The sequence below is a fragment of the Myxocyprinus asiaticus genome, chromosome 42 (assembly GCF_019703515.2).
Source record: "Myxocyprinus asiaticus isolate MX2 ecotype Aquarium Trade chromosome 42, UBuf_Myxa_2, whole genome shotgun sequence".
NCBI lineage: Eukaryota > Metazoa > Chordata > Actinopteri > Cypriniformes > Catostomidae > Myxocyprinus > Myxocyprinus asiaticus.
The window spans coordinates 30,597,045-30,620,898 of NC_059385.1; the positions used below are offsets into that span (position 1 = coordinate 30,597,045).

The window sequence follows — 23,854 nt, forward strand, 5'->3', positions numbered from 1 at the left end:
TAGTCTCCCGAGAGCATTCCAAAGATGGCCGACAGTGGACTGACTTGCTAGAAAGACTTTGGGCATTTTCTAAAATGCATTTTTGCACCCTTGAAGAAAATTTTGCGAAGGGGACGCCACTCGAAAGGTCGTTCCAAACAAAAGTGAGAAAGTAAATGTTTTCATAAAGGGCCCTTTCAAAAGACTTTTAGTTAAGGCTACATTTAAACTGTAATGCATGTTCCCTTCAGAGTGCCCACATAAAGAGCACTGTCTTGCATAGTGAGTAGGGCATAGGGATGATCAGTTTTGATTGGAATTCACTCTTTGATTGAGCGTCAACTGTTGGCCATTTTTTTAAGCTGTTCAGTGTCTTGCTTTTCCCACAATACAATGCGAATTAGACTGTCTTACTAAAGACAACTGTGAGCTTGTTTTATGCAACCAGCTTTCTATGGCGTCTTTAGCTAGCCAGACTAATTGTTAGACGAAGTCTTAAGTTAATGTCTGTGTTTATGCAGCCGGCCCCTGGTCATTTGGTGTAACCTTGAGTAAACTCCTTGATATTCGTAAAAAAAATAAAACCTTGATGGTTACACCACATGACATTTTTAAAGTAAATTATAAATATATACTGTAGAAAACTGTATTACTGTTTCACAAAAACATTTAACCAACATGGACTCTAAGATAACATTTCTACAATCTTGACACACATGTTCCAAACTAGAATTTTAAAAGATTTCTCATTTTTATCACCTTGGACAACCTCATTTGTCAATGAATGTGTAGCAAAACTTCACACAGGGAGGGAAGGAGGACATAGGGAACCGGGTTTCTTCAATCTCAGGTAAGGATTTTTAATTGTCAACTCTTCTGAGCTTACAGTTTCACAATAACTCATTATCTTCACAATAACTCATTATCTTCACAATAACTCATTATCTTCACATTAACTCTTTAGCTTCACATTAACACATCAGTTACTCAGCGGGACTCTAGATCTCTGGCTCTCTCTCCCCTTCTTGTCGGTGGTGTGGTCCTTTTATACCGCTCTCCCCAAGCTCACTGCAACTAGAAACAGGTGTTAATCATAATCTGGCTCAGGTGTATGCACCCTCACCGCTTTCTCTCTCTCCGGGCGGACGCTTGACCATGCCCCCGCTGCCAGAGAATTAAATTAATGTTCATTTTTATAACATCTTCTTTATGTAATGTCTTAATAATGTCTGAAACAGAGTGTGTGTCAAAGACTGGTATGATCCTTCTGTGTGGTGAAGTGAGATCAAAAGCTGTTGTGGATCTTCAGAAAGTGGTCAGAGACACTGTCAAGAGTATTGGATATGACGACTCATCGAAGGGTATCTGTCTATCTATCTATCTGTCTATCTGTCTGTCTGCCTGTCTAGTTGAAAGTCTGTTTCTCTCATGTCATCTCTCCAGGTTTTGACTATAAGACGTGTTATGTGCTGGTGTCTCTGCAGCCTCAGTGTGCTGAGATCAGTGACTGTGTGTTTGAAGGCAGAGATATGGAGGATATCGGTGCAGGGGATCAGGTCAGAGAAAACTGCCCTTGGAAAATTTGCCCAACATTAAAATTATTTTTCATGTTTTAATTTGTTCATACAAGAATTTAACAAGACATTCAAGATTGGGGGGACCCAAATGTAAAAATGTAAGAATCTGCCATTCAGGGCCATAACCAGGTTTGAAAATAATTGAGGTCCATGGTGGGGTCAAGAATTTGACCAAAATTACACCTACAAACCCAACCTAATTATATGCATAAAATTTAAATATAAAAATGAAAGAACAGAAAACCATAATAATAGTGATATAATTATTTAATTGCAAATGCAGTAAACAATATTAATGTTGCATTTTTATCACACAGAAATGCACATTTGACAGTAAAGCATTCATTTTGAGTTGGGTAGCAACATTTACTCATATTAGCTACAATAAAATCTGTAAAAATTGAATGACCAATTAATTTATCTAGGGCTATGTTAACTCCATTACTATATTATCCTTAACATATCAGTTGTTTTCCTTTCGCCAGGCTCTTAATTATTTAATTCTATTTTTCTTTCAATTGAAGTTCATTAGAACTGAACATATTTAAAGAGGAGAAAAAGTCAAAATCCTTAATTCATGGGTGTCCAGGCTTTAAAGCTCTTTTGTTAAATTCTGCTTTGTAGTTGCCTTTATGGCAATTTACCATTATTCGTGCATAGTATCCAGAGTTTAACTATGATATTAGTAAGATCATGATAATCACAGGTAAAACCATGCTCCACATTACCATGGTTATATGTAATTATGATTTCTAAATTTTTTTAATGAAAAACAATATCCTAAACACATGTAGAAATAATAAAAGCAACCTCTATAAAAGTGACTTTTATTCCCCTAATATACAATATTTAATATTTGTATTTATTATAAATATATACATTATTTCTGGAAAAATACCAGATTAAATACTGCAGTTAATGTTAATACAGTAACTGCAAGGTAAATTTCTATAAGGGTGCTGATTTGTGGTTTGAAAAGCCTGTAATTACCATTGTGAATAGAACAATGTTTTCCTGTTTACCTCGTAACTGTAGTTCAATATGTCGGGGCTGTTTAATCTTGTTTCAACTAGCTTCAGCACGAAGCCTTTAAGGTTCTCAAATTGGATGAGTTTATAACAGAGAATTCAGCTTCAGGTCGCATGACTCGCGCTGTGTGTAACTCTGGACAGCATGCAGCAAGCGCACAGCAGTTTCACGAGACCAGTCCCGGTCTGCTGTGCGCTGCGCGGCTTCCGGTAGCACCATTTCATCACACTTTGGAGTATTTGCGGACACTAAATGATTCAGCTAACTGTCTAAACTGAATTATACATGCATGCAGACACTCAAATTAGACGTTTTCAACCACTGATTTATTCTTTTAGTTGAATATAGCATCACAGTTTATTTTTAAATTTGAAAAATTTACAGAGATCCGGACCTCTGTGACCTCATAGCTGTTTACTGCCATTCTGCCATTGTAAAACCCATATTGATTGCCATCAATGTAATCAATGCTATGTAAAACTAAGGACCACAATGGAAATACGTTTTTTTTATTATATTATTCAGGGTTCCCACACGTCCTGAAAAACCTGGAATTTTGCAATACAGTTTTCCAGTCATGGAAAAGTCGTGGAAAATTTGAAAAATACCTAAATGGAAAATATTTTAGTATAATAAAACTGTTTGACTGTGTTGCTAACAAGGTTTTTATTACATGTACAAAAACATGGTAATGAACGGGATTTGGAATAGGAGTCAAAATCGTTTTGTCACTGATTTCCTCACATTTAGACAGTTTAGGATATTGTGTTATGTGTAGCATGTTTTTAAGGAAACAGCGGATTCACAACACAAGTTACGCATTCTAACTAGTGTGTAACTAAGTTCTTCACCTGTTCATTCACTTCATTGTCTGTGCAAATCTACACGTCAGCTGTGAGAGTCGCGTGGTGCCATGCGAGGTTCGGACGTGTGAACGGCGAGCTCTGCACACTTTGCTAGTTTTAACACTATTAATGTCATAAACCAGTGAGATTCGATACACTCTGTTCCATAATTGTTCTAGGAAGACAATATGTCAAAGAATTCAAAATCCTCGGGCTCTGGAGACATTAAAAGACACTTACGTGCTCAAGCTGACACCCCCCGGAGGCCTCGAGCCAGGGAGCTGATTTGGCCGGAGAAGTGAGGGAAATTCGGACAGAATTTTTGAACTTGTCGGCAATGCTGTTGAAGGTCATTGCTGACTTGGAGGATCTTGCTGTAATACGTCGATTGATCACTGCCATGGAGATTAAATTCTCTGAGGTGGTTACAAGAGTGGGGGATGTCGAGAAACGGATCGATTATATGGAGTCATCGGAGAGGGAATTATCTGCTGATCCGCTAGCAACCAAGGTGGATTTGGAGCGCATCTGGGAGAAGTTGGAGGACTTGGAGAACCATAGTCGGTGGAATAACATCCGAATTGTTGGAATTCCTAAGGCCGAAGAGGGTTAAGATATGGTGAAATTCCTGGGCGGGCTCTTTCCGAGTCTGCTCAACATAACAGGCCATAAGCTGGAAATCGAGCGAGCTCACAGGGTTTTGGCTTGGCGATCCGCTGAGGGAGACAGGCCCCGATCAGTTCTGGCCAAATTTCTAAGATCATCCTGTGTAATTCTGTCTCACAAAATTTGAATAAAAACACCAGACTTGAGCAATCCGATGGCAAAGTTTTCGCGGGGGCTCTCGTAGGCGTACATGGACTGTTTGAGTTCAGAGGGATGGACACCAGTTGGCGCTGTCGTGCGCAGGGTTTTAAAAATAACATTTTTTATTTTTGACACACAATCTATTTTTTCTCATAAGTCAAAATGTCAAATGTTAATATGAGTAGATTGTCTCTCCATGTGGAATGTGAATGGGTTGGGGCACCCCATAAAATGAAGGAAGGTTATTTCTCTTCATAAGTGTAAGAAATATGATATTGTTTTCTCAAGAAACGCATCTTTCCCTGCAGGAAGCTGAAAAATTTGGGAAGATATGGGGTACACATATTTTCTTTAGTGCTGGCTCAAATAAGAGCAGGGGAGTCATTACACTGATAAGCAAGCATCTACAATTCAAATGTCTCAAACAGACTAAAGATAAATTAGGAAGAGTCATTATTGTTTTAGCAGAAATTCAGGGGCAAAATCTTATTTTGGCTAATATCTACGCACCTAACATTGATGATCAGGGCTTTTTTATAGATCTTGAAGGGATGTTGCAAGCCGCTGGCACCCCTCATGATATAATATTGGGAGGAGTGAAGCAACAGTGTGTAAGCCCCCTAGAGCAACATTGACACTTCACAGGATGTGTAAAAATCTTGGTTTTACAGATATTTGGAGACTTTTGAACCCATCTGGTAGGGACTATACTTTTTTTCATCGGTCCATAAGATTTATTGTAGAATAGATTTTTTTTTTTTTTTTAATATCTAAATCCCTCATTTAATCTGTTGTTGATTGCTCAGTTGGAAACATTTTAATCTCAGATCACACCCTGTGGTCCCCAGTATCCTCTGTGGGTGTGGCTTGGGAGGCACTTAAAGCGGTTTTTAGGAGCCGGATCATAAAATATGCCTCATTCACCAAAAAATCCAAAGCACGAGAACTCGTGGAGTTGGAAGAAAATATTAAAAGTGCGAGATAGAGCTGAAGCGACGAGTGTCATCTGATGGCCTCAGAGAATTGACCCGATTGAAATGCAGATATAATACTATTTTGTCACGGAAGGTGGAGTTTTGGCTATTCAGGGCAAGACAGTCATACTTTGAGTCAGGGGACAAGGCAGGAAGACTTCTGGCCAGATATATAAAATAGAGAGAGTTTTTTTCTACCATTCCCTCAGTAAAATCTGCTGGTGGTGAAATATTTACCTCAGCCATTGATATTATTATAGTTCCATGTCTTCGTCTACTGATGAGGATATTAGAAACTTTTTGGAACCATTAGAACTTCCTAAACTGATGGCTGAGCAAAAAAATTCTCTTGATTCTAAGATAACTTTGGAGGAGCTTGGCGAGGTAATTAAGGCCTTGCCCACAGGCAAGGCTCTGGGGCCAGATGGCTTTGCCGCTGAGTTTTTTAGATCTTATGCTACAGAACTGGCTCTACTCTTGCTAGAAGTTTATACAGAATCATTAAAGAATGGAAAGCTTCCTTCAACCATGTCGCAAGCCCGGATCAGTCTGATTCTTAAAAAGGACAAAGATCCAAGCGAGTGTAAGAGTTAACGTCCAATTTCCCTGATCCAGCTAGACGTTAAAATATTGTCAGAAATTTTGGCTAACCAATTAAGTAAAGTTATGACATCTCTTATACATATAGATCAGGTGAGGTTTATTCTGGGCCATAGTTCTTCTGATAACATTAGGTGTCATTTCAAATAATTTCAGATTATTTTAGTGTACTGACAGTTTACTGCCCGATAACAGTTTTTCAGCCGGGCACCTTCCAGTGGCCCAGACAGGGCATTAAGTATTTGGGTATTTTATTCCCAGCAAATTTGTGTGATTTAGTTAGAGTTAATTTTGACCCTTTAATAAAAAGGTTTTCGTGCGATGTGGGCAGGTGGGTTTCATTACATTTACTTATGATTGGGAAGGTTAATGTTATTAAAATGAATAAATAAGTTCAGTAAGTTACATTTGGTTCAACATTTTGGGATTCCCAGATCTCAGTCCTTTAGGTATTTACAGCTGCGCCACCTGCTCTGTACTATTTTTGGGAGTAGTATACACCCTCCTAAAGCTAAAGCAGCAGATACTATGGGAGTGGTGATGACTGCTTTTGGAAAAGGTCATGAGGCATCAGTGTATTACTCCCTGCTAATTCAGAGTCTGGGGGACGGAGCTTTAACTTCTATCAAGAGATTATGGGAGAAAGATTTAAACTTGGTATTGGAGGAGGGAGTGTGGGCTAGGATTCTAAAAAACATCAAGTCTGCATCTAGAGATGCAAGGGTGTGCCTTATGCAGTTCAAGATTTTACATCGATTCTATTGGACCCCTTCTAGATTGTATAGACTTGGTCTTAAAGACACACCCACCTGCTGGCGAGGCCAATCAGAAGTTGGAGACACAACCCATGTTTTTTGATAGTGTAAGATCCAAGAATTTTGGTTGAAGGTTCAGAGTTGTATTTGTGACGTATTGGGCACTCAAATTTCATTTTGCCCCAGACTCTGTATTTAAGGAGATGGGGCGGTCATCAGTATAGGGAATAAACACATAAAAAATTGGGTCCTAACCAGTGTCATGATCACCAGACAAGTTGTTTTAAGGGGATGGAAGTCGGCTGGAGCGCCCCCATTTCAGGAGTGGTGCTTGGAGATGGGAAAGGTGGTGGCTTTCGAAGAAGGGTCATCTAGAAGACTGGGGAATTTGGATTTGTTTGTTGGGAAATGGGGCTCTCGGGTGGGGCAGTGAAGAGAGAGGTGTAGTTATTGATGTGTGTGATTATTTATATATATATATATATATATATATATATATATATATATATATATATATATATTTTTTTTTTTTGTGTGTGTGTGTGTGTGTGTATGTGCTCATGTGTGACCACAGGGGAGTTTGTTGAGGGTCATGGTGGGGTTGGGGATTGGGAGGGGTGGTGGTAGGGGTTAAACGTTGATTCTGTATATATATATGTTTTGCTTTTCTTTGTTTGTTGTGTGAATCAATAAAAATGTTAATCACAAAAGACACATTGGTTGTGCCGGTCACGCCCTAATCAGTGCCTTATAAAACACCCAAAGAAGGGTTAATGAAGTACCCCGTAAGGCGTGTTGCATGTGGTGGCATAGCTAACGCGCTTAGGAGCAGCCTCGCGCTCTTACTGTTCAAACAGGGAGAGCCGGGCGAACTTCTCTCATCTCATAGACTTGTCCCATGTCTCTGGTGTGCTGCAAAGTGGCTAATCCAGCCAGATACGGTGACTAGTGTTGACTAATTCACAACTCCATGGTGGCATACGCGCATCGCCTCTGGGTTGAGTTTTAATGACCGGAGTTTAATTCCACTTATGCAGTAAGAAAAAAAAAGGAAAAAAAGAATATATATATATATATATATACAGCTCTAAAAAAATTAAGAGACCACTGCAAAATTATCAGTTTCTCTGGATTTACTATTGATAGGTATGTGTTTGAGTAAAATTAACATTTTTGTTTTATTCTATAAAGTACTGACAACATTTCTCCAAAATTCCAAATCAACATATTGTTATGTAGAGAATTTATTTGCAGAAAATGACAACTGGTCAAAATAACAAAAAAGATGCAGTGTTTTCAGACCTCTAATAATGCATAGAAAACAAGTTCATATTCATTTTTAAACAACACAATACTAATGTTTTAACTTTGGAAGTGTTCAGAAATAAATATTTGGTGGAATAACCCTGATTTTCAGTCACAGCTTTCATGCATCTTGGCATGTTCTCTACCAGTCTCACATTGCTGTTGGGTGACTTTATGCCACTCCTGGTGCAAACTTCAAGCAGCTCGGCTTTATTTGATGGCTTGTGGACATCCATCTTTCTCTTGATCACATTCCAGAGGTTTTCAATGGAGTTCAGGTCTGGAGATTTGGCTGGCCATGACAGGGTCTTTATCCAGTGGTTCTCCATCCACACCTTGATTGACCTGGCTGTGTGGCAGTGTCCTGCTGGAAAAAACAATCCTCAGAGTTAGGGAACATTGTCAGAGCAGAAAGAAGCAAGTTTTATTCCAGGATAACCTTGTACGTGGCTTGATTCATGCGTCCTTCACAAAGATGAATCTGTCCGATTCCAGCCTTGCTGAAGCACCCCCAGGTCATCACCGATCCTTGCTTCCCAACAGCAATGTGAAAGACTTAGCGGCAGAGTAAGAAGGACAGTGGTAGGAGCCAAGGGCTCTCACTCCTACCGGGCTATAGTGACTTTGACCTCAGTGAGACAGGAGGCCATCAAGGCATGCCTCTCTCACTTTCGAGTTGGGGTAAGTGTCAGCTGGCCCTTTTACACATAAGACCGATTCAGCGATGTCTCCTCTGTCTAGGGTTACATCCTCAGGCAGCTCTGTCAACTCAGGTGCGAGCAATTGGTATCAACAGATGCCTCTGATCGGCTGGGGAGCCGTCCATGCAAGCTGGGGCATCAAAGGACACTGAACCAGCCGATGGGCAGGTCAGCACATTAATGCGCTGGAGTTGAGAGCAGTACATCTTGCACTTCAACATTTCCTTCCACGGCCTCAGGGTTATCATGTGTTGGCCCAAACAGACAGCACAGTAGCCTCACCTTATATCAACAGGCAGGGAGGCCTTGGTTTTCCTCTCTTGTGTCGGTTAGCACACAAACTATTGATATGGGCTCAAGTGCAGTTCCTGTCCCTAAGGGCTGTACATGTGCCAGGGTCTATGAATGTAGAGGTTAATCAGCAATCTTGGGGAGGCCTGAACCCAGAGGAATGGAGGCTTCACCCTGAGGTGGTCGCAGAGATCTGGCGCCGATTCGGGACAGCAGTGGCGGACTTGTTTGCCTCCAGGGAGTTGATGCACTATCCACTATTCTTCTCCATAAAGAGGGACAACCCCCCTCGGGATAGATGCCTTGGCACACCAGTGGCCTCAGGGCCAGCTATATGCTTTCCCCCCATTCAGCCTTCTCCAACCTCCTCTTCGTAGGATGAAGGTGGAGAAGGTGAGAATAATCTTGGTGGCCCCAAACTGGCGGGTCTGCCCCAAATACTATGAATACATACTATGAATGGATTATTTAAATAAATTCCTTTAATAAGTATGGTTTAATTAAAACCATATGATAATTGACATGAAGCATCTTTTTTGTCTTTGTTATCATTCAAATAAAAAAAACGATTTGTCAAGGAACCTTTTTGTCAATAATTTTTTTGAGGAGAATAACACTATAGATGACATTTTAAAAAGACGAATCAGTGTTTAAGTCTGACTGAAATTGCTCTTTTAAAGTGCATGTAAATGTACTGACTGATTACCTTGCTGCTCCCTGTCAACATATGAACATGATATATATATATTTATATAAATAATTTCGAACACCGCAATGGACAGGATATGATGTCACTCTCAATGGCTTCTAGTTTTAATAAATAACAAATCACAAAACAAAACCCCAAATAATATTATTTTCAAAATGTTAAAATATACCGTCAGCTCAATTTCCTGCAACAATACAAACATGTAGCTTAGAAATATGTTTTCTTTGTATTGAGCCTGAGAACTGTTTGACATTTCAATCTTTTATTGGTCACACATCCTGTGTGAGTTGAACCCAGAGTTCAACTTGAGCTTGCGTTTCCGGTCTCCAGTGTTTTGATGCATGATGATGATGAATGGAATTTAATAGTGTGCGAAGTGTAGTGTGACTGCTGCTTAATAGACAACACATCTTTCTATTGTATAACCTTCACTGGTTACATGCAAAAATAAATAGCGTGACCAGTGTAGTCTGATTAATGAACGGATGACCTAGTTGTTTTTAAAGGAATATTCCTGGTTCAATACAAGTTAAGCTTAGTCGACAGCATTTGAGGCATATTACTGATTACCACAAAAATTATTTTGACTTGCCCCTCCTTTTCTTTAAAAAAAGCAAAATTCGAGGTTACAGTGAGACACTTTCAATGGAAGTCAATGGAGCCAGTTTTTGAACATTAAAATACTCACTTTTCAAAAGTAACGGCAGTCAATGTACATGTTATTTAATTTCGCCAATAAGATGTCTTTCTATCCATTTTTTGTTTCAATAGTTCGCAAGTTAATGTAATCCTGTTTAGAGGATAGTGTCAAATGTTTGTGGCTCGCTGACATGGGCGAAGGGCTCGAGGCTTGACCCAGCACAAGTACCCCCCAGACTTATATTAGTTATTAGTAAATAGATAGGAGGAGAAAGGGGAGGTGGAGGGATGCCGGAAGACTCGACGCCATGTAGAGGCAAGCGGCTGTTTATATATGATTACTCTAGCAATGTGATTGGTCGGATTAAATTACCTTGATTATAAAACTCCATTACAGTAGTTCACAAGTTAATGTAATCCTGCTTATAGGATAGTGTAAAACGTTTGTGGCTCGCTGTCCTGGGCGAAGGGCTTGAGGCTTGACCCGAGCATGAATACCCCTCAAAAGATGCCAGAAAATGGGATAGTGAGCTGTTGTCTACGGAGCCTTGTATTTGAGACGAGATGAAGTATTTAACGGTGCCTCTTGTACCCCCAAAAATGAGCATAACACAATAAAATGAATTTGAGGGATAGGGAGGCACTTGCTGAGCCCTGTGAGAGGTGGGCAGTCCTCAGTTGCTGCACTTCGAACTGGGGAGCCCACGATACAAATAAACGTGAGTTAGCGCACACTGCATTCGAGTGGGAGAACCCCCCACTGCAGCTCAAATGGGAGAGCCCTTAAGTGCTTTAGGCAGGCCCGTCCTATGTTGTGGGACAGGGGGCTACCGGACTGGCCAGAGTGGACCTCTGCTGCGTCCGAACGGTGGGGCCGGCCTATTGGAAAGTCGAGGATGAAGCTAGCATCCCCCTGACCCCGAATGTGAATGTTGTGGTAAGTTGATTAGGGCTTGATGTGCTTTCCTGATATGAAGACGGTTGGTGCGGATGTAGCCAAGATATGTGTCGGATAACCAGTGGCCCAGTAATCGTATTTGGTGTTCGGGAAGGCCTTTGTAGGCTGCTGTGGTAGCGACAGCGATGCAAAAGGAATGGCTTGAGTACAGTTTATCTGAGTTGCCGGAATTGAGTAAGACGGATTTGAGGTGTTTTTGGAATCTGAATCGGGATACTGCTTGATTATTTTTTTTGGGGGGGGGGGGGGTTGGTTTGGGATCCTCTGTAATGTTGATAGTGGGCTATTGATTGGAAGGGCTGGATGGGAGTAGGAAGGTTGAAAATGAAAATTGGGTGCCTTTTTTTTGGTTTGGTCTGATTTGCTTTGTTTGATGAAGTATCTGATGTGTCGTTTTCTAGGATGTGGAGGTCCGAAATGGTGGGATGGATTCTTGGCTCGAATTTTGTCGTGGTGGTGAATTCGGAGCAAGGAGGAAGGATGAACATGGCGTCTAATGTTTTTGAGGTGTTTAGAGAAATGAAGCCCTGACGGAGAGTGGTTAGGCAACAAGTTAGTAGATCGATAGTAAGTAGTTTTTTTGGTTATGTTGGGGTGTGAGGCGAAGGAGGAGAAAAATCTGGAAATGGCAGATTGTAATTTAGGTGGAAATCTTTGAAGCATTTCCAAGCTGTCCGATATGTTTGTAGGGTTAGGGGGGAAAATGGCTTGAAGAATGGAGTCCTGGGGGCTGTGGAGAAGGAGTCTGAGAGGGTGATTTCTAGGAATTTGAGTTCTGAACAGGGAGGAACTGGTGCGGTGGGTTGGTGTTGTCGAATATGTTTATAAAGTTGAGTACAAATTAATCAAATATAATCAATGTTAATATAGCCATTTTATTCTACAATTGTTTCTGGTGGTCAAGCATAAGACTTGCTGTGTCTGTGGAATGTGGGGCCCCTCGCATATGGTAAACTGATTCTCCTGTGTTAACACTAAAGGAAATATAATGAAGTCTCTCCACAGCAGTGTCCAGTGACACATATGGAACGTATTAGCCACTCCTTGGTAGATCATATGTATTTAAGCGGGGTCAAACCCATTTTTCGGGAGCTGTGCTGGGAGCAACTCTGCTTTTTTATCTCTGATAATAAAGTCTATCTTCTGGCATCAAAACCCCAAGACTTCAAGAGTGATGCTTCACAGAGTTGGCAGAAGCTACAACAGTGTCGGGTTCGCTTCTAGGGCCAAGGCTCTGGATCTCTGAAAGAAAAAATGAGAAAGAGTCAGCAATATGGTTTTTCAGCCTGGAATGTGTTCTGCTGTAATTATGGTTAGTTGAGGAGGGATTTGGGACGAAGTTTGCTTGCGGAGGCAGCCTCGTGCAGGGAACGGTTCCGGAGTAGTAGAGGTTAAAATGGTAGAAGGGAGGGGGATAAAGTGAAGAGGCAATGGTTCTGGAGTGGGGTTCTCCAGCGGAGGCAGCTTCACGTAGGAATCCGCTCTAGTGGCCCATGGGTAGGAAGGGATAGAGGGATGGATGTTGGCAGAGAGAATAGGTTGCATGGAAAAACTAATGCGTCTGGAACATATGTGAGGCAATGTCAAGATACGTGCTTTCATGGGCATTTGAGATATGAACGGGCTGAATCCTCGGGCCCGGGACTGCAGAGCGCTCAATAGGAGAGCATACAGTTCATGTGAGAATGTTTATGCTGAATTTTACTGAGCTCGCTCGAAGCTGCGAGTGGCTGGATCCAAAGGCATGGGCCCGCACGGCATATGATGGTAGGATGAACTGGATGAATGCTCGAGCACGAACTCACGCAGTGTTTAACAGGAAGACCCCATGTTTTAGTGTGAAAAGTTTACGTTGCGAATAAGCAAGAACTCACTTTGCGGTACGAATGGGTTGAGCACGGCATTTGACGTGAGAGCATATGGTAGGCTATTTTCGAATTAAATTTATTGATGCGGAGATGCAGGCTTATGGTGAACTGTTTAGGGAAGACCTGAAACTGCCCAATAGTTGTCAGTTGCTAGGTGGGTGATGGTTTGTTTGGTATGAGTGACATAATATGGGTTATGGAGCCATGGAGGCTGAGACTCATGGTCTGAAAGACGTGCCACGGTTGTGGCACGTGAACGGTTGCGCCGCTTGGACAGCGCATTTGCGCTATTTGCCGTGTAGTGCAAATTTGTTGTATGGCCCTAAATACGCCACAGCTGCAGCGCTTGGACAGTGCATTGCACTGTTTGTGGTGTAGTGGGAGGTTTGATTGCACAGCCAGAAAGATGCTGCAGTTGCGGCACTTGGACAGCACATTTGTGCTGCTTAGGGATATGTTGAGCCGATGGAAAACATGGTAACGTGGAAAACGTAGTGTCTGTGGATGCCTGAACGTAATTGTTTGCTAGATTAAATGTCGGGAACATATGTGAAACTAATTCAGGAAACTTGCTTGTGTGTCCATACGAACAACGTTATTTAGAGTTGGTTTGTCATGAAATTGGAAGGCACCTGAAACTGAGTGCCCAGATGAATACTGTAGTTAGATGTTTGTTAACTTAAGCATATGGTTTGGTGCTTTGTTGACTGTTTTCCAATGTAATGCGAGTCATTTCATAACTCTGTATTATTGGCACGGGGTGACTCGTCTCGTTTGATGAGGACATATAAAATCGTAAGGGTTTGTGCCTGAAAGTTGGATTTAATAGATACTATAAGAGCCCAGTTTAGAGTAGTGTGGTGAATAAAAATGATTTGTTTATATTGATCACTTTTAGTAAATTCTACAGAAAAGCTGAAATATTGGAGCATAAAGCAACATGTCAAGCCGAGTCATTCGGCATCGAATTAAACCTGTTACTTTAAACTTGTGTGGAGCGTAAAATTATGACAGATTATTGAACGCTTTTAAAATTATGCAGAAATTAAGTTGTATGGTCAAGCCTGTAAATAAAAGTTTGTAATCCAATGATTTGGGCAAAAGTAGAGAAGACTGTCTGTAAAATAAAATGATACATTGATTTAACTGCATGAAGCGTTTGTCCTGACGGGAGGAGGGAAAGTCATGTTATAGTGTAGGGATGAGTGGAAGTTTGTAGCAGTGCTTGATTCATGTTATTGAGGCTGCGTGGTGAGATGAGCTCGAATGCTGAGAGGCGAGACGAGTTTGCGGAATGATTATGAATGAGTTGGGACGAGGCGTGTGATCCGCCTCTTGCGGAGCCGAATTCAGCTCGTGTCTGTTTGGAATGAGGCTGTGTATAACTGCAGTGCGCTATGGAATGGTCAGAATGGCAGCGAGCTCACACTAAAATGTCTGCATTGGTTTGAGAAGAAGTTGTAATTAGAGTATTTGTCGATTGGAAGGAGTTTGCTGTTGCATGATTGCCCCTGTGTTCTGAATGGAATAAATCACGCTCTGAAGGGCACTTTGAAGGGAGAATAATCATGATATTCATGCTAGAATTTGACAAACAGAATAGCTGAATAGATCACGCCCTAAACGAGCTGCGCGGCGAGGTAATGAGGCTGACAGGAATCACCTGTGCAGGAGAACCAGATTGAAACGCTGGGGAGTGTTGGAATGGTGATTGAATTAAATAGTTAATCTTTGTTTCCCTTGCGTTCAAATGAAGCTGTAATAGGGCGCAGGTGGAAAGAAGCCGGAGCAGCGCCCGTTCACGGAGGCAGGCTTATGCTATTTGACATGTATACAGAGCCGAAGCAGCCAGTTTGTGGAAGCAACTTCATGCTATAAACTGCTTCGGAATGGAGCATAGAAAGAAAGACAGAGAAAAAATATAACACTTTAACGTGGTAGTGGTCAATACTGCGAAAACAGATGAGCTGCTGCGGCAGCTTCTGTTGAATAACGAGGTTGTTTGGATGGAAGAGCTGTTCTGATGAAGGCAAATGCTTTGCAGTAAAGTTGTGTCCGATGATCCAAGTCACTGCATGGGTCTGTTCATGGACAATGGGTGCGGCCAAATGCCGGAAGAGGTAACGCCATGTAGAGGTAAGCGGCTGTTTATATATGCTTACTCTAGCGATGTGATTGGTCGGATTAAATTACCTTGCTCCCCCTGAACCTTGTTTATAAAACTCCAGTTAATAAAGGCACGTATTTTAGATATTTCAGAAACATGATAATCACATATCCTATACAGAGATTGCACTGTCAGAGTGTTGGGAATATTCACATATATTTTATACACATTAAACGTGATATTAAAACAAACTAACATTTTAGATGAGAACGAAACCTCACGGTCGTTTAAGCCAATGAGCATTAAACTTTGTCATCAGCAAGTCGTTTCCCATCATGCTTGCAGTTTGTGCAGCTAGAATAATCCAGCTGTGCCACCTGGCTCTTATGACTGTGCACGCCTATGCTCTAACGAGACTTTTTTGGGCATACGTCAGACATCACAGCAAGTCGGACAGATTTCTAACTGGCATGCACCTGTTGCTGATCACCGGTGATCGGTTCTGCGCTGAACTTGCTCATCTCAAACGAGTCTGTGTCTTTGTTCTTGTCTCCCTTGATTGTTCGCAGGTGTCTTCTCATTAGTCTTATTAACCTCATTAGTATCTGTGCATATAAACCCTCGTTTGCCATGTGAGAATTGTTGTGAGATCTTGTCCATGTTTGGCTGTCTTTTGAGTTTAGGTTGCGTTCTTCACTTTCCTTGTTTTTTGTATTTGTGTGCTTTTGCGTTTTCTTTTTATTAAAGCACTGCATTTGTATCCACAAACTGCTCAAACTGTGATTTATCATTACAATAATTTCCCAACAGGTTTTAATGTTTGGTTACGCCACTGATGAAACGGAAGAGTGCATGTCTCTCACCCTCCTACTAGCTCACAAACTTAACGCCAAGATGAAGGAACTTTCAAAGACTGGAGTTTGTCCTTGGATTCTCCCAGATTCAAAAACACAGGTGAAAGGTCTCTTTCAAACTACAGGTGTTCAAGGAAGTAAAAATCTAATCACCCAAGCTGATTCTCCGAAGCAGTGTTATCTATGGAAACTAATGGCAGGAAATGGTAGATAATGTTGCAGTTTTTAATTATTAACTGCATGTGTACTGCACCTGCACCGATGACTGTGGAATATCGAGATGATATGGGTGCTATGGAGCCTCTGCGCATCCATACCGTGGTCATCATCGTTCAGCACACATCTGATATCACGCTAGAGGACATCCGTCAGAATCTGATGGAGAAAGTTGTGAAGGCAGTTATACCCGCCAAATACCTAGATGACAAGACGGTTTATCACCTGCTTCCTAGTGGGAAGTTCCTCTTTGCAGGACTACAAGTAAGAAAGCTGAACACTCCATTGAAATACTAGATTGTCTCACAGTTAAAGATGCACTCAGTAAGTTTTCGTTCATGTCGTTTTGGACTTGCACTGACCCCTAGTTTCCTGGATGCAGCATCATTCAAAATAAGTACTTTTCAGTTACTGATGCCAATGCAGAATTACACTATTCACATGATTTAATCCTTGAATGAAAGTGTCCAATAACAGGTCGGTTACTGAGATTAAGTGAGTAGTATTCGGCTGGTCATGTGATCTGAACATGGCGGTCCCCATGAGGGGACCCTCTCCATGTAGAATAAAACAGCTTTTATAAGGTTACTGATATGACTGGAGTCTTCATCTCATGTGAGTGCTCATGATTTTGTACATATGTTTCCAAATTACAATTAATTTCATGAGGAAAACATTTTTAATGAGGAAAAAAATTACTGAGTGCACCTTAAAAGGTTAAATTCATCCAAAAATGAAAATTCTATTATCATGTACGCACCCTCACATTGTATGACTTTCTTTTGCTTGAAGCAAAAGGTAAATTTTTAAAGAATATCCTTGCCACTTTTTTTTCCATATAATGAAAGTGAATGGGGACTGGGTGTATCTAGCTCCAAAATGAAGAGAAAAAAAAAGCACCATAAATGTATCATAAAAGTGGAATTGTGCGCTATAATCCAAGTCTTCTTGGGGAAAAAAGAAGCTATACATTAGTCTTTTGAGAATAAAAGACTGAAATTCACTTTTCAGCTGTTGAAAGTTATTATTTTACTGATGAGCTGTTAACTGTGGCGATCATTAAGTGAGTTGAACATGAATAGTCCAATTCGTAAATTAATCATTAAAACCAGGGCTCGAGATCCTATGGCTTGCCAGCCAGATATGAATGTTTCATTGCTTATTTATGGCTCAACGATGGAAAAAAAAATTAAACCATAAAGTTTTTTTAATCAATAATCAAAGCAATTAAAAATCTACATATCATATATTTTAAAATATAAAACCATTCACAGTCGATGCACGATTTCAGATTTTGACATGGAAATTACCTATTTTCATTGGACAATGAAAATTGTTGTATCACAAGCATAGTTTTCATTGGACAATATGGAGTAGGGATGCACTGATATGGATATGTTGGCCGATAACCGATATATTTGCTGATAAATCTAAATCTGGGTATAAATACACATTTTGTGTGCTTAATCACAAAAACATAAGGCTCACCTTAACAAGCCACGTCCATGCTGCATTTTCCTTGAAATATCCACCAGGTGACTGCAGCAAAAAATAATCTTCCGAGCTCCAGCGGAGAATGCAGACCGGCCAGCAGCTGCTAAGAGCATGGGCCAACCAGGGTGATGGGTTCAACTGTCTTAGCTTTGCTGGTGCTAGGGCGATTGTAAAGAACGTAAAACCATTTACAGATGAAGATTACAAAGGATTTATGCTAAACGTGGCAAAAGCAATGTATACATCCCAAACAAAGACAAGATAATCAGAAAAATACAAGACATGTCACTGTCAGCAAGAATGGTTTATGATCATGCTCTCGTATTGGGAAACCAATTAGAGGAGAGACAAATCAAGGACATCAATGCAGGTAGAGAGCAACTTTTCTCTTGCCTTTGTAAGAGTGTACCAATGTTAGCAATATAGCACAGCTCAGCATTGTTGCGCGGTGTATAACAGTTGACACCTTGCATGAAGAGAGTCTTGCTGTTTTGCCCATTAAAGGCTCAACATAAGGAGAGGATATGTTTCAGTCGTTATGCACTTGTACATGCCGCTGATATGAAAGGCATTGTGCATTTCGAGCTCACTGGTATTCTGTTGCTGCTGAAGTTTCATTATCTTGTGGACATTACTGTTCATCTGAAGGAGCTCTGTTAAAATGCAAGGCACTGGAAACAGACTAAAAAGCAAGGTATAATAAACACAGACTTGTCCCTACAACAGGCTTTGCTTGCATTTGAATCAAAGCTGGAGCTCTTCAAAGACATTGAAGCTGGTTATCTTCTGCACTTTGAAACACTGCTAGGATTTAGAGAGAAATGTTTAGCGATAGACCCCGTTTCAGCATTTTGATCTTATGCAGCTGGCAGCCTTCAAGTCAGATCTCCTGATGTCCTTCAGATCGCGTTTGAGAATTTTGTGCTGGTTCTGCCCTCTTCAAATTCATAACCCATCCACACAAGTGTGCAGTGGTTGCACAAGAACTGATGTTCATGCCTGGAGTTTCCATTGCAGATTTTGAGTTGGAAGTTGCGGAAATGAGCAGACTGATCTCACAGTGAAATCAGAAACAGTAGGATGATTTTTCTTTAGCTAAAATCAGCCTGTGCTTACCAAAATTCGAAACACTGCCCCCAGTGGCCAAAGTGGTAAGTGCTGTTGGGCATATAGGCACATGTGAGTTCCATTTTCTGGGTGTAATGTCCATGAAGGGGCTCCAAAAGCGAGTTGTTTTCAGCTGTACAGGCTGTAATACAGTGGAGGAATGCATATTTTCTTAACCCTCTGGGGTCTGAGGGTGTTTTGGGCCCTGGAGAAGTTTTGACATGCCTTGACATTTGTGCTTTTTTCAGTTGCTTAAAAACATATTAATGGCTAAAGTCTGATAACACTATCACTATGTAGCACAAACTGGGCTACAATAATATGTGAGCAACATGCATTTTTGAGAAAATAACGTTTATGCGTGGTTTTTGAAAAAACAAAAATTAAGTCACTGAAATAAGGCCATATAACACATACTAAACGTTTGTTCACAAGACTTTTGAGGACTGGATCTTGTAGCCTAGAGTTTTTGCTATAAAATAATGTGAAAACCATCCTGATCACTCATTCATACAAAACAATATAGTCATTTAACTTTTGTAAGACACTTTTAGTGTTAGAAAGGCCATATGCGAGGAGGCGTGGATGATCATGAATATTGATGTGATTCACACCTGAGGAGACAAAGACCCCTCCCCTGAGAGAGAATGAATGTGAGGAGATCTAATGATTGAATCTATTATCTGAATATACATTTTCTTTACATAAAGACTTTACTTAAAAACTTTAGACCTACACTACCGTTTAATAGTTTTAGATCAGTAAGGTTTTTTAATGTTTTTAAAAGAAGTCTCTTCTGCTCACCAATGCTGCATTCAGTGTCACATGATCCTTCAGAAATCATTCTAATATGCTGATTTTCTAATATGGGCATATTTACAGCACATTTTACACCTTTACACCCGAACAGATCGTTGATGATAATGAGGCAGCATAAACACTAGTTAAAATATAATCTAAACATTCATATTATTTTTATATCATATTACATATCATATTGATATCATACAGCATACAATTTAAATACCTGCTTTAGCCGAAACAACATTTAAATGTAACTAAAACTTGCCTATTGGGACATATTTCAAATTTCAATACTCTGATTCCTGGCTGGCAAGTCTGGAAATAGTCCAACTAGTAAAATATGTACATGTTTATATAAAATAGCATGTCAACTAATGTAAGTAAAGACTTACTCATCCGAAATTGTATCCTCTGCTGGATCAAGTCGCTCTTCAAAATGCAAACGTTCCTCGTCAGAGTCCCGCTGTTCTTCTGAGGAAAACGTGAACTCTTCGTGACTATCCAGGATCATCTGTAGAACTTCCTCACCTGTGTAGCGTGCCATTTTCCAAACGCACAGGAAAGTGAATGAATCGGAAGATGAATTTGATGTTTTTTAAGGCATTGTTGGGGCCGTTTACCATTTGCATTGATCACCTCAGCACATTACCGTATGAATAGTGCGCTCTGCTGGTGGGTGTGATCTCATTAGGGATAATGAGCTGAGCCAGGGGACACTGTACATCGCTTTGTTTCATACAGATTACATTGCAGGAGAATATTTGTTTTAAATTTGAATTGTTTTATTTAAAAGGAGACATTTTAAGCTTTCTTTAGACATATGTTTCATGTTTGTGTGAGAAACAAACGGCATAATGTGGCCGATCCTAGGATAGTGGAACTCTCGGAAACAACATGCCGACTTCCCGTGTGATCATGTTCAAAAAAGGACCAAGTTTAAGACATTGCCGTATTTTAAAGCCTCGCTCATCAGCGCACAGAGCTGGCAAGAGAACACAAGTGGGCCGAAATGACAACTTCCATTGCAAAGACAAGCTCATTCTCAAAACCTGGAATGAGCATCCTGCCACTTGCCACACAATGCAGCATGTCATTATTGCTGTTCTAACAATGATTGGCTCGACCAATTCTTTTAACTTATTTATTTGGTTTATTAGGTACTATTGGTTGCCACTTGATGATAAAACAGGCAGAAAAATCCAAAAGAGTTACTTTTGCCACGTTTCCACTGTCAGGCCAAATGAGGGCATGCTAGTGCGTGCCAGAGCTAGTTGCATTCACACTGTCACTCTCGGGACTTCATTGTGCCTCCTTGGGGCTAATGGCCAAGTGTCTTTGGCTTGCCGATAACCCTCGGGACAAAGAAGGCCAACTGGGGATTGAGGCGGGGACAATGTCAAAAGTGGATTCTAGCGAGTGATTCATGCTGTGTTCCATTCAAATCGGATGTGGGATATTCCTGCTTTATATCTCTGATCTTCGACATTAAAGGCATTCCATTGCCAGATGCTCGGAAGATGACGTTTAAACAAACAAAACTGCAATGCTCCCGTTGGGCTTTGACTGTCTCCAGAGACGTTTCCTAGCAACCCAATTAATAAACAATGCTGGCATTTGTGCTACAGGTGTATGATCATCAGAAGAGTTTAATTTACCGTGCTTTGTACACCTGTCTCTGCAAATGTTTGTTAAACAAGCTTTAATATCTTGTAATGTAGGAACTTTGACTCATTGATCAATATAATTTAATAAAAGTGAATATTTGTCAATGTTTTTTCAACGGTAACTTATCTTGCTAGCTAGCTAACGTTTACATACAATATTTACAGTATTTGGTTTGACTTGTGAAATGGGCGGGGTGTGTGACTTTTGCACTAGGGTGGCGGATAAAGGGCGGGATTTAGTGCAACGCTGTGGGACTTTTGGCCCAATGGTGGGAATGCAGATCGATTTTGGGCTAGAGGTCCGAGGCTATAGGCCCTGGCTGACCAGTTGATAGCCCTGGATCACACTGGCCCGATAGTGGAAAAGCAGCTATTGAAGGAGGGACTCAAGCCATATCTGGGAACCAAAATTTCATAGAGAATTAGGGGTGAGCCTTTTTGACATGGGCCTGTAAGCAACCTTCTAGCAACCACCCAGAACACCTTGTATACAGTATATAATATATAACTTATATATATTGTTGAAAAGAGCCACCTGACTCAGTTCTTTGCCATTTTATTTACCACCTGCCTAATATCGTGTAGGTCCCCCTCGTGCCGCCAGAACAGCTCTGACCTGACAAGGCATGGACTCCATAAGACCTCCGAAGGTATACTGTGGTATCTGGCACCAAGACGTTAGCAGCAGATTGTTTAAGTCCTGTAAGTTGTGAGGTGGGGTCTCCATGGATCGGACTTGTTGGTCCAGCACATCCCATAGATGCTCAGTCGGATTGAGATCTGGGGAATTTGGAGGCCGAGTCAACACCTTGAACTCTTTGTCATTTTCCTCAAACCATTCCTGAACAATTTTTGCAGTGTGGCAGGGTGCATTATGCTGCTAAAGTGTAAGGCCACTGCCATCAGGGAATACCATTTGACATGAAGGCTAAGCCATCTTCTTCCATTGCTCCATGGTCCAGTTCTGATGCTCACATGCCCATTGTAGGTGCTTTTGGCAGTGGACAGGAGTCAGCATGGGTACTCTGACAGGTCTGAGGCTACACAGCCCCATATGCAGCAAGCTGCAATGCACTGTGTGTTCTGGCACCTTTCTATCATGGTCAGCATTATGTTTTTCAGCAATTTGTGCCACAGTAGCTCTTCTGTGGGACCGGACCAGACAGGCTGGCCTTCGCTCCCCACGTGCATGAGTGAGGCATGGGTGCCCATGTCCCTGTCGCCGATTCACTGATTGTCCTTCCTTGGACCACTTTTGGTAGGTACTAACCACTGCATACCGGGAACACCCCACGAGACCTGCCGTTTTGGAGATGCTCTGACCCAGTTGTCTAGCTATCACAATTTGGCCCTTGTCAAATTCGCTCAGATCCTTATGCTTGCCCATTTTTCTTGCTTCCAACTAATGAAATTAAAGGACTGACCATTCACTTGCTGCCTAATATTCTATATCCCACCCCTTGACAGGTGCCATTTTAACGAGATAATCGATGTTATTCACTTCACCTGTCAGTGGCTTTAATGTTGTGGCTGATCAGTGTATATATGGGATATTATGGTGGATGCACACTCCAGAATCTCGCCGGAAAATTTGTAATCAAATTACATTTATATGCTGATTAATTAATCATTCATCTAATTAAATCACAATTAACGGCATATATATATTTTTGCTAAGAAAGGTCCCCAAATAAAGATTTCTCACTTTAGCTTTTGATTGTTTGTCAGCTTCTTGGGCCACAAACAGTGCGTTTTTAGGATGTTGTGTCAAGTTAAATGTAGTTCGAAATGTTGAAAAACATGACTGGACACCTGCATTAGATTAAACCACTTTCAGTTTGTTTCCTATACAGCTTGGAGGTGCGCTGACTGCACCCTGCTGGCTTTAACATGCAAAAACATGAAATTTCTCCAGCGGGATGACAATTCCTTATTACAGAATGTATGTATGGTCAGAGGGCATGATTAATCACATTATTTTTTTATAGAAGTGGTCACACTAAATTAAAGCATTAAATCGACAGCCTTAGAAATAATCTAGGATCATACGTACAAGTAATTATTAGTGTGTTTATGAGCTTTTCATGATCACATTTGTGCGTGACTGCATTATCTGTGGTTTTATAGAGTGAATGCTGCTGTCTTCTTCAGGGAGATGCTGGTTTAACTGGCAGGAAGATCATTGTGGACACATGGTGGTTGGGGTGGTCATGGTGGAGGAGTGTTCTCTGGTAAAGATTACTCTAAAGTGGATCGCTCTGGAGCTTACGCTGCCCGCTTGGTTGCCAAATCACTCATCAAAGCCAAACGGTGTTCGTAAGGCCAGTGGTATCGCAGATCTTAAATTACCTTTTGGCATTTAAGAGAGATGAAAGTGTTTTAATCAGACTTAGTGATACTATAATTTGCTGGCTTTGTTTGTGACTGTTTTGTTATTATTGATTTTGTTACAGGTTTCGTATGCTATTGGTATTAGTCACCCTTTGTCTGTGTCCATATTTCATTACGGAACATCAACAAGAGATGAAGATGAGCTTTTAGAGATTGTAAAGAACAATTCTGACCTGACGT

The 23,854-nt window shown here is 40.9% G+C and overlaps 1 protein-coding gene across 1 annotated transcript; it reads left to right on the forward strand.

Annotated features, from left to right (window-relative positions):
• Positions 1-23,854, forward strand: LOC127432669 (S-adenosylmethionine synthase-like). Its single transcript, XM_051684024.1, has 6 exons — positions 1-143; positions 772-829; positions 1,423-1,535; positions 15,955-16,098; positions 23,137-23,611; positions 23,737-23,854. The coding sequence occupies exons 1-5, from the start codon at positions 75-77 to the stop codon at positions 23,170-23,172; spliced, it is 420 nt and encodes a 139-aa protein (XP_051539984.1). The 5' UTR covers positions 1-74; the 3' UTR covers positions 23,173-23,611; positions 23,737-23,854.

What these genes read in the sequence shown, in the direction of transcription:
- LOC127432669 (XM_051684024.1), top strand. Translation starts at nt 75, where the DNA reads ATGCATTTTTGCACCCTTGAAGAAAATTTTGCGAAGGGGACGCCACTC. An exon ending in CCGGGTTTCTTCAATCTCAG is followed by an intron (nt 830 to 1,422) that starts GTAAGGATTTTT and finishes TCATCTCTCCAG; the next exon opens with GTTTTGACTATAAGACGTGT. An exon ending in ATATCGGTGCAGGGGATCAG is followed by an intron (nt 1,536 to 15,954) that starts GTCAGAGAAAAC and finishes ATTTCCCAACAG; the next exon opens with GTTTTAATGTTTGGTTACGC.